Source organism: Phoxinus phoxinus (assembly GCF_949152265.1).
Source record: "Phoxinus phoxinus genome assembly, chromosome: 23".
NCBI classification, from domain to species: domain Eukaryota; kingdom Metazoa; phylum Chordata; class Actinopteri; order Cypriniformes; family Leuciscidae; genus Phoxinus; species Phoxinus phoxinus.
The window spans coordinates 7,433,403-7,445,412 of NC_136898.1; the positions used below are offsets into that span (position 1 = coordinate 7,433,403).

The 12,010-nt window shown below is 40.7% G+C and overlaps 1 protein-coding gene across 8 annotated transcripts in view; it reads left to right on the forward strand.

Moving 5' to 3' along the window:
* nrip1b (nuclear receptor interacting protein 1b) overlaps window positions 1-8,209 on the forward strand; it is a 60,079-nt gene extending 51,870 nt beyond the window's left edge. For 7 of the 8 annotated variants that reach the window (XM_079598967.1, XM_079598965.1, XM_079598966.1 and 4 more), the window contains one exon: window positions 2,330-8,209. In XM_079598967.1, coding sequence (XP_079455093.1) covers window positions 2,676-5,870 — 3,195 coding nt within the window. In that variant the 5' untranslated portion in view covers window positions 2,330-2,675 and the 3' untranslated portion in view covers window positions 5,871-8,209. Of the gene's footprint in view, window positions 1-11; window positions 250-2,329 lie in introns of those variants that run through there. The other variant, XM_079598971.1, reaches the window with a different exon arrangement.
* Window positions 8,210-12,010: the final 3,801 nt, after the last annotated feature.

The following is a 12,010-nucleotide window of genomic DNA, read 5'->3' on the forward strand; positions in this document are numbered from 1 at the left end:
TGACAGTGGGAAGTCAGGAGTGTTTATGGAAGCAGTTCTGACAGGGTTCAGGCCCGTCGAGCGAGCAGCCAGCGGTGCTGTCATGTTATCTGATGCCGTAGCTCTGTGGAGGAGCGGTCTGACAGGTGTGCCATGTGTGCCCCTCTACACCTGCCAGCTCTGCTGTGCCACTACTGGCCCGAGTATGAGGGGCTGCTGACAGACGTTTTTGAATGGGTATTATTCACTTCTTTGGTCCTGTTATGCCAGGTAAACGGTCTTATCTGTGGATGAGGAAAATGTCTTATAAAGCTTGTAGTCCTAAAACTTGTTTTCCTGGGTTTAATAATAGTTTTTCAGTCATAATATAACTTGGTATTTGCTAGGGCTGGGCACCGAGTCTCGATACTTTTTAGGTACCGACCGAATTGCCTCGATACTATCGAGTATCGAAAAATGACATGTTGTTCGGTTCCAGATTTCGATACCTAAGGAGTTAACTCGTCAACGTCAGTGCTCAAACAAATACATATGAAATGCACAACGACACACATAAAGTCGCTCACGCACACATACACACAAACTCTATTCACACGAAACACGCGGAACTCTCCGCGCACACTCATATGAGACGCGCGCGCGCACGCACAAACTCTCGACACGCATACTGAGCCGCGAGCACACACAAACTCTCCGCGCACATTCATATGAGACGCGAGCACACACACATAATACCTTAAAGATGTGGAAAAATCGATCAAAAGTGTGGCTACATTTCTCCAGGCTCGATGCCAACCGCGCGCGATGCTGTATTTGCGGTAAAATAATTGCTGCAAAGACCGGTACCACGACAAACACGATGAAGACCTTGACAGTGCACGGAGTAAACTTAAGAGCAGAAAGTTGCTCCGTCTTCGACTGGTAAATGAAGAGATATCTTGTTGATCACTCGGACAGTGTTTATATTGCAATAAATAATAACCTACTGAATGTACACTGCCGTTCAAAAATGTGTTGGTTAATGGTTAGTCAGAATTTTTTTTCAGTAAGGATGCATTAAAGTTATCAAAGGTGACATTAAAACATGTGTAATGTTACAAAATATTTCGTTTTTAAATAAATGCTTTTCTTTTGATTTTTTTATTCATAAAAGAATCATGAAAAAAATTATCATAGTTTCCAAAATATTAAGCAGCAAACTGTTTTCATATTCTGAAGGGTCATGTGACACTGAAGTAATGATTTTGAACATTCAGCTTTGACATCACAGGAATAAATTACATTTTGAAATATATTAGATACGATTTTAAATTGTAATACTATTTCACAATATTACTAAAGTTTTACTGTATTTTTTTATTCAAAAATTCAGCTTTGGTGAGCATGAGCGCTTTATAAAACATGTTTTATTCCTTTGTGCACTGGCTAAGGAGCATGAGTCAAACTGAAAAAATAAAACTAAATAAATAAAAAATAAAAGTTTTTCTGAGGTAATATGTTATGTAATCTTGTTAAAATAGATTTCATAAAATTGGTATCGAAAAAAGTATCGTTAGGAACCGGTATCGAAACTGAGGTATCGAAATTGGCACCGGATCGAAAGATTTTGAACGATGCCCAGCCCTAGTATTTGCTCATATCAGAAAGGGCAGATCTGTGTTAATGTTTTACTTGAAGAAGCAGTGATATTACATTTCTGATGGATACCGGTAAGCTGATAATTATTTTCATATAATGACTGATAAATACTAGCATAATTTGACTAGCATCAAAATTCTATACTGTTTTTGTCAAAAGTGAATGTCGGCATCATAACATTTTGTGAGTGAGTGACATTTATAGTGTTCATTTTTTAAAGATGCTTGAGCACAGCAGGCAAGAAGTTGTCTTTCTTACACAGTTTAAGCAAATATATTTATTTTGGATTTAGTATGCACAAACACAGGTTCACTTAGATTTAAGAAACCTTGAGATGTCCATTTACTCTCCTTAATCTGTGGTGATATCGATAATTCTCAGAAATGCTCAGCTTCATGGGAAGTAACGGACATTTAAAGACTTTCTGTATGTAAGAACGAACATTGAGAGGTCCTAAAGAGGAATCTGAGAAAAAAAGCTGGGTGTTAGAGCAGTTTGATTGACATTTGCTGGATTCATTATAAAGAGTTTGTCAAAAAGACGCTTTGTGTTCACTCTGAAGTTTTCTCTTTTTTTTGCATGAATTTAATTAGTTATTTTGTGATTAATTGGTCTTGACAGAGACTTCAAAGAAAGTAACAGTGGTTGTTTTGATGATGCTGGGATGTTGAAGCCTGTCACTCATGGTGTGTTCTCTCTTCTTGTGCTGTAGGTTCCCGTGTGGCCACATCTGAGATCAGAAGAGCAAACAGGGAACACGGAGCCTTTGGTTTCTCCTAGAACTCCCAAATATAGAGTGTTTGCTTCATCAGGACAGGAAACCTCCTCTCAACATCATTTTAAAGCAGTGTGGATTTACTCATGCACAGCAATGGCAGCTGGGTTGTCGTGCTTGACATTACAAATGCCCTCTGGTCCTATATTTAAAACTTTTTGACTGAAAAGAAACTAAATTAAAAAAGCGCTGCTGGAGTTCTCTGCTCTCATCATTTATGGCACAGATCTAAGACATTTTCAGTAGTTTTAAAACACCACATCAGGGCATCCTGCTGTTGAACATGACTCATGGGGTGGAGTCTGGCCCTGAAACTCACCAGGATTCTGCTGCTTTAACATATCTGGAAGGTTTGCTAATGCATCCGGTCACCACTGGGCCTGCTGCCACTGCCACACAGAGATCAGAACCTGTTCACAACAACGTAGAGAATGCCAACAGGGTGACTAGGGTGTTTCAGCTCCCCAATCATGGCTCCCCCTTGCCAGACAAGGGTAGACCACCTAGTACTTCCTCACAGCACCTTAAAAAAGCCAGACTGCTTCGCTCAGGAGCGTGGAATGAAGATGACAGCCAGAAACGATCAGGCACTGTAGTGGAAGTGAATGGACAGAGAAGAGAGCACTACAAAGGAAGCCTGGATGGCTCTGGGCAGGGAGAGAGCACCTTGCTGGCTTCTCTGCTGCAGTCCTTCAGCTCTCGGCTGCAGAGTGTCGCCTTGTCACAGCACATTTCTCAAAGCCACAAACCGCTCGAAAGGGAGAGCAGTGAAAGTGCTCCTGTTGATAAGGAAACCTACCAGAGTTACGGCACAGCGTCAGGCCGCCTAAAAAGCCTCATGAGGAAAAGCAAGCACCAGAAACAAACAGTGCCTTACAGTTGTCAGAGTAACCAGAATCGAGGCTCTGATTCTCCTCATTCCTCTCAAAGCTCTGCCCAGCCCTCTAGCTCAGAATCATTGTCCTGCACAGAGCGTCTCAAGGCTGTTGCCAATATAGTACGGACCAGGACCAGTCCGGCCCCTTCACCCAAGCCCAGTGTCGCTTGCAGTCAGCTGGCCTTGTTACTGTCCAGCGAGGCTCATCTACAGCAGTACTCCAGAGAACAGGCCTTAAAAGCACAATTAACCAGTCGATCAGCCAGCGAGAGGTTAGCTGCCATGGCTACTCAAACGCAGGATAAGAGGCCTCCCAGCATGGGGCAACCAACAACCACCTCAGACATGCTAAGCTCCTTAAATGTTCAAAATGGAACACTCCCCCCACCAGTGATAGATTCCAGCAAAAGAAGCCCTTCCCTTTCCTCACCCACCATGAGACCCCCCAAAGAGAGACGGCCCTTCGACAGACACAGTCGACCTCCACAGAACTGCAGCAGCCTATTGCTCCTACTTCTCAATAATCACAACTCCCAGCAGCAGCTCACCAGAAATGGACACCTGGAGGACAACTGCAGCATCCTCCCGAGCCGGACCTCTTCCCTGCATTCTGACAGCGAGTACTCCAACCAGGATAACAGCCTGACCAAAGATAGCAGTGATGCTGAGAGTTTCTCCAGCTGTTCCCCCATCGACCTCTCCATGAAAAGCAGAGGGCCTAGCCAAAAATCTGAGCCCTCCTCTTCATTAACCCCCTCTGTGGAGCGCACAGAGTCTATCATAAACAAATGGAAGCCGGAACCTTCCGTGCCAATGGTCCATGAGGCCAAAGATCTGGATACCAGCCCAGACATGAAATCCCATGACAAGGTCACTCTAATGCAGTTACTGCTGGATCGTAGAAATAACGAGAAGGTAAACAAAAGTGCAGATAATCCTGGTTTGCGGCCTGACTCAATAATCAGCAGCTTGACTACAGGCCCACTTAAACGGATTGGCACACCTGAGGACAGCAGAACACTGAGTCCTCTGCACCGGCAAACTGCTACCTTCAGCTCGGTCTCCCCTTCATACTCCTTGCCCTCGCCTCATGCCCAGTCCAGTCCATTAGATCTGTGCAAGTCTAAAGCTCACTCAAGTGAAAAGTTGGTGGAGCCTCCGTTCAGTGCCAGCAAGCTACTACAGAATCTAGCCCAGAGTGGTATAAAGAACTTGTCACCTTCTCCCCCTCCTTTACACTCTCAACTGGTGATGAGCAGAAGGCAAAGCCCAGAACTTGAGCTTGACAAGCCTCAGGCCCTCTTGGATCGACTTGTCATTCCAAACAAGCGGAATAAAGCCTCTGCACTAGATAGAGGTTCCCCTCCTGCTCTCCCACCTCACAATTGTAACCAATCACCCTCTGCGTCAACACAGATTGAAAATCTTCTAGAGAAGCGCACTGTACTGCAGCTTCTGCTGGGAACGGCTTCCCAGAAGGAAAGAACCAGTGGGCACAGATTCTTTGAAGTAACCTCAGGGAGGCTGGAGAAGCCTCAGACAGGCACTGTCAACTGTGACGGCTCAAACAAGCCTTCTCTGGACTGTAAGATCAAAACAGAGCCAGCAGAGGAGAATTTTTCATCAGACAGCTCTAATGATGGGGTGTATTATCAGAGACGATCATCACAACACTCACCCATTGCTGAAGCACAGGACACAACAAAATCTGAGTTATGTCCTACAGAAACAGCTGCTAAATTTGGACTTCTCAGCCAGCTTTTGAAACAGCAGAATGCTACCTACCATTCAAACCCCCACACTAGGCTCCTCAGGAACTCTGTAAAAGAGGAGCCAATGGATTTTCAGAGCCCCGTTCCTAAAAAAAGAAAACTGACAGAGTGCCTAAGTAATGAACTTTGTCAATCGTCTGGAGATACCACTCATGATAATCTCATGTCTGGAACACCTGAAATTAATGGTAGAAGCATAGTAATACCAAAAGAGGAAGAGGTAGTTGGCAGTCCCAAGAGCAAAACTTCTCTCTCCAGAGAAAGCCAAGGCTTCAATGTTCTCAAGCAACTCCTCCTGTCAGAAAACTGTCTGAAGGAGCTGTCCCAGCCCAGAGGGACCCCAAGTCCTTTCATCCCTCAGGCAAACTGTGCAGCCAATGGGAACTTATCCCAGTCTGGTTCCCCTTACGAGTTGTCAAACTTGCCGTGGTACTCTTATACTCTCAGTGCGGGTCCCAAAACGGCACCCACACCTGTTGATACCACAAGGGGGTCGTTAGTTTGGGCAAAATCCTCTCCCAAAGCCAGTCCTACACCAGTTAAAAAAGAACCTGAGGGGTCTCCTGGAGGAACTTTTAATAGGGAGGAGAGATCCAGTCCAGACTCACCCCCTTTAACCAGGTCTAACCCGATTCTTTACTACATGCTTCAGCGGGGAAACGGTCAGCTCAGACCTGAGATCCAGGATCAGGTGCAGCCGGCCCACTGTGTCATGAGTGCAAAAGTGGAGCCGTACAATGACTATGAGCACAGGATAAACTCTCCAGCCCACAGACAGACTCATAGCCAGAGAGAAGAGAGCCTAAACGGTTCTGTGGAAAAATGGTAGATGTGAACTACCAAAGACAGAGAGAATCTGAAGAACTGCATGTATGGTCATTTGTCTAATGTTTTTTTTTTTCTTTTTTTCTTCATCTTAAAACAGAAACTGAATAAATTTGGTCATTCAGTTTAAAACATTTGTCTGTTTGCCACTGCTTGAAATGACTTCATTTTAGTACATTTGTTTGATTTGTTTTTTTTTATTGATGTCCGAATGAGATGGTCACATGATTCTCCATTTGCATACACATCTTTGAATGTTTTTTGTATGTATGCTAAGCTAAATTCTTTGTCCAGCACAATGTAAAATGTCCACCACAAAAAGCTTTTTCTCCTTCCGCAACTGAAATATTTATGAAGAACATCCAATTACGTGTATTATTGATGAATCCAGAAATGTTACTGCTAATTTCACACTATATTTATCTACAGCCAAATCAGGATCCTTTTCATTTTACTGAGACATATAAAATTGTACAGTCTAAGCACAATATTGGATTTGTGGCATTGAAATGTCCAGTTATAAAGTTTATTTTCTTACAGCTGAACGGCAGTGCAATCTATCAGGTATCTTTCTTGTAAAGCTAGCTGAGGTCAAGAAGGGTTTCACATGTGATCGAAAGGTAACAACATTTACTGGAATGTTCCTCAATCGTAACTTAGTCAGATTTACCGTGCTTTATTTTTCATCTGGAATGAAACTATAGCTGTTATGTGGTGATGATGGCATGACGTAAAAAAAAAAAAGAATAAAAAAAAAAAACCTGAGTGTCATATTTTTAGCCAATGAAATGTACCTTTTTACAATTTTGTATAATTTGTTGTTTTGTATCTTATCTAAATATCCTATATGTAGCATTCACACATTTACGGTGTTGACAGGAAGTTGAATATTGAAAGAGATTATACAGTATGTCCAGCAAAGCCATGAGGTTTAATTATGAATTATGATATTTATGGACTATAAATGTTTCAGGATACTGTGTGAATCAGACACTCTGCTGTGAGAAGGAATTCAGTCTGATTCTTTCGTGTTTTATGTTCACTTTATTTGAAATAATTTGTTGTTTTTTCAGATAGGCCCATCACTCGAGTCTTAAACATTTAAACTACAAAAAAAAAATCACAGATTTTATTCCATATTCTCTGTACGATTCAAATGTTTTGACAATGATTAGATACATTTATGTAAATATTGCTTTCAAGATTACTATTTTGTATTGTTCAAGACATAAAAAAAAAAGTTTTTAACGTCTTGCAGTGTACATACTGTATGAAAACTGTAATAATGTACATAGGGTACTGGAGGATGATACTTTTCTGCATGTCTATGTTGTGCTAACGATAATCTTTGTTCATCTACTGCTCTGTTCGAGGCTCTTTGCTGCCTGTAGCATGCACACGCATGGGGAGTCCCTGTGTTATGGGGAAATGTCAAGTCTTAAAATAGATGCTTTTATCATGGAGAGATGGGTACTTAAACCATAATCTGTCTGCAAATGCAGTCCTAAACTGTTGAGCATGTGCTCAAACCTGAGGAAAATGTGCGTAATTGTTTCTTTTTTTCTGAATGGTTTTGTTCGTTAACTAAAAAAAAACAACATTGTTTAATTTAGAGTCTCTCATCAATGTTGTGTGCATTGTGAATAACTGAAACTAAAAAAAAACTTCATATACTCCTATGTTGACTGGAGACTTTTAGTTTTCTTATGTTCTGTCTTTGGTGTTTATTTGCACTGATAGCATAATAAAATATTGAAATGCACAGAACTGAATGAAGGTTTGCCATCTTTTATCTGTATTTATGTATCCAAGGTTACAATGTGACAGAAATGTTTTTTTAGTATATATAACCTTACATGAGGCTAGAGGTACATTTTTAACCCTTGATAGTTGTCGATTTTTCAAGTGAACATGAGTGAACTACTCGAAAGCGAGCTTTTTATCATACTTTATTTTCTTCAGCAGTTTAAACTACTTCGATGTACACAGAACATCTCCAGGCAACGAAGTGTGAGAAGGTTAACCAATAGGCCTACTTAACATTTGAACTACCAGCATTCATTATGATCATCATCTCTGTGTCTTTGACTCCAAATCATAAATGAACAATTATATATATAAAAAGACTTTCCAAACTGGTATTTGCATGACTGCCAGTTCTCAACAATGGCAGGAAAGAGATGGTAAGGAGGATTTGGAAAACATTGTTTGATAATTATGGGAAAACAGGTAGTTGGCTTCCATTTTGAAAAGTGCCTTGTCCAACCATTGTGAGAGAAACGCATTGATCTCAAGTTTGCACTTCCTTTCGGCCACTTAAAACAAATGTCAGAATAAACATTTCAAGCCAAAATTGTTGCGTTGCATGCGTCAATTAATTATAGCATTTCTCCATTGTTGTAGCTCAATAGTATTTGTAAGATTATATATATATATATATACACATTTCAACAAAATCTTAAGTCTAGTCACATTTGTCTGAAAGAAAAATGACACTTATGGAAAATATTTTTAGAGAATGAATGTTAAGTTTTTAAAATATTCAATATGAAACAACAGAATCTATATAATATATAAAATCATTGCAAAACTGACTCAGAAAAGTGAGGTTAGTTGTGACAGAATGTCTAGCATTTTTTCTTTCTTTGATACTTTTGTATCTAATGCAGTGACATTCAAACATTTTTAAGTGATGAAAATGTCTAAATAATTTTGGGGATGCAAAGTGAATAAGAATTGTGATTTTACATGTTATTTCCAGGCTCTTTCTGATGGATTGGCTTTTGTCTGCTGTCTTCCCACTTCTTTAATCCTCTAATGGGGTTTCTTTTCTTCAACTTCACATAACCTTTCCTCCATGTGAACTTCTCCATCCAGAGATCTTATCATGCTTGAACTCCCAGTAACCCCCGATTTCCTTTTGGCTTCAAAACAGAAGAGAGGGCAAATGCACAAGTCACACGTCTGAACCGAGGTCAACGTTTAAAGCGCACAAACGGCCGTTTGTCTGTCTCACATCCTCTGATATCCTGGACTGGGCCGGTAGACGGGGCAGGGGGGTTTGGAGGCGGCCCAGCAAGCTCCTTACCATTTAACTACAGCCCACTACACAAAGGAAATGGTTTGGTCTTCCAGGAAGACGAAGTACTGGGGTCAGCAAGGTTCAGCAGGTTGAGATGGAGGTTTGGAGCCGCTGTGTGTATTTCCTACGACGAAGCACGGCTTCCCGCGTCAATGTTTAACCAAACTCCATCACAAGCCACAGCTGCTGGTTTAGAAAACACTCATTCACAGGTGTTTAATTACAGTTTACAGATTATCTGATTGAATGATTCTCACAGGCTGCTGTCAAAAGGAAATAAGTGTGTACCATTTATTTACTGCATATAGTAAAAATATCTAGCCTATCTATCGGCTTGTTCAACTTGAACCAGCGCTGCACACAGACCGATAGGTTTATGACATCTAAGTACCGCGAGAGCAGATGGTTTCTTATGCTTTTAAATCGCTCTCGCGGTACTTTGATGTCATAAACCGATCGGTCTGTTCAAGTCGAAGAAGCCTTCTGTCTGTCTTGTCTGTCTTCAAGGCTTTTTAAACATTTAGTCTTATTTTGTGCTGCTCTGCTCAGCAACATTTACCACTCCATATTTAGGATAATTAATTATATTTGCAAAAGCATTTTTTGTGGCTACTTTTTGAACAAGCTTTCTTTTAACGAAAGTTGCAAATGTATTGTGTACATCCGAGTGAAACGGCTTCCAGTTCCCATACAAGAAAAAATCCATAGGGCAGGTTTTGATTTTGTCCATCTGGAATTGATTGGATCATTGAATGGTGGTTTGCCATTGGTGGATCTCATGTGAGTGACAGCTTGCCCCGCCCTCACGCCAGTAAACACGTCATCAGAGAAGAGGTGAATTGCAAGAAGGAAGGTAAGTTATTTTGATGAAAGAATATGAGGGCACATGAATAAAAAAAATACATATAAATAACTTTTAATAAATAATGCGATATTCCATTAAAAAAAAAAAATTTTTTGATAGTGGCTTTGAAGGAATTGTGAAAAGCACTATATCAATAAAATAGACTTGACTTGATTTTATATGATGAGCAATAAGCCACTATAGACTGCAGTGCTTTATAGTGTTTTATCCACACAAGGCATCACATCATGCCTAACAAACCATTAACTGTGGTAAAAATCCCTGTAACCAGGGCAGGACTTCGGGTGCTGGGGGCCCCTGGGCTTGAGTTTATGTTTGGGCCCTACTTACGCTACAAAATAAATATGCTTTGAGGTTCTTAGAACAATTAATATGAAACATGCCTATAGTCAAAGTTTAGTGGTAGGCTAATATTAAAGGAGAACTCCGGTCAATTTTAACATTGAGCTCAATTTTTAGTAAATTTGGAGTGCTGTCAATACAGAGAACAACGACAAAAATCGGTGTTGCCTACACCGTGTTATCCTCTTTTTAAAATTTGCACCCTATTGACATTAATGGGGCACGTTTTAAACCTGCTTTTAGCCTCTTAACATCCTTAATGTTTCATTACAAGTGCCCAGCCATGTTGAGTGATTCCTTCAGAGTGAACACGAGTGAATCTGACTGCAGTAGATGTGAAAGATATGAATAAAAATTATGTTATATCAGCCAGCGCACATACCTGTATTTAGTTCCTGTTTTCGGTCGAAGTCCAAAGTAGTCAATTGTCGAGTTCACGCACGTGATCTAAGTAACTAAACCTATGCGCGTCAACTCGACAATCGACTACTTTGGACTTCGACCGAAAACAGGAACTAAATACAGGTATGTGCGCCGGCTGATATAACATCATTTTTATTCATATCTTTCACATCTCCTGCAGTCAGATTCACTCGTGTTCACTCTGAAGGAATCACTCAACATGGCTGGGCACTTGTATGACACATCAAGGATGATAAGAGAAATAAAAGCAGGTTTAAAACGTGCCCCATTCAAGTCAATAGGGTGCAAATTTTAAAAAGAGGATAACACGGTGTAGGCAACACCGATTTTTGTCGTTGTTCTCTGTATTGACAGCACTCCAAATTTACTAAAAATTGAGCTCAATGTTAAAATTGACCGGAGTTCTCCTTTAAGTAGTCATCATAATCAGTGGTTAAAGTGGGATTTGGCAGGTGAGGGAACCCATTTTGTGTAGGTGCAACAGGGAAAAATTACTCACCGTGGGACAACATATTGAATATCGTTGTATAGCAATACTTTTTGGGACAAGAGTGTTACCATGGTGTAGCTATGCACACCAGTCCACATTACTACCCCTCCCACAGTTCCACCCACAGACACAGGCATTCAACCTTCTTCAAGCTTTGGAATTTGAAAATGTCTGTTTTAAAATATAATTTTAATAGTAATTTTAAATAATAAAAATTATAGGCTGCGTTTAACGCAGTTGGTGTAATTGGCAGATGTTCCCTTGGGCATCATGCGCTGTGGAAATGCGTCAAAGCATATGCAGCTATAGCGCACAGGTGCTTTTGAATGAATATTTAATGTCGATATACAATGGTTACTGTAATTCTGCTATTGATATATCTTCGTAAGACTGCCGACCCTATATAGAACAGTTGGAAAAGGAAAATAAATGTCCGGCTAATATCGAACCTAAAACTAACTTTACCGCGCTCAACCACCGTGAGTGCATTTTATGTAGGCTATTCCTGTTTGTGATGGCAATGGAGAGAGCGCTCAAAACTCTCCAGAGCACATAATTTAGTGAAAAAAATTATATTATAGAAAGTATCATTCTCAGTAAAGCAATGAGACATATGATAATGTATCCAGATGTTTCTAAATGTGCGCTCTTTTGGACTAAAAGCATATTGAAGCTGTTAAGTAGCCGATCGTAATGGAGCAGATGGATCAACACGCATGTTATTCTTTGTGAAATAAAGATAAATATCAGGTTGTGCCGTTTGATTATGGCCTCGAAGCTCTCAGTCGGAGGATATTAAGGCCCGGGTATTTTATCCCGTGCTCCCCTCCGTCTTTCAAACTACTCTGTGAGCGCGGAAAGACGCGTGTGGCGCGTGCGTGCGCAATAAAGTGTTTTGGATTTTGTTTTCAAGTGCTCAAATCACTACTTTGGGCTGATTAT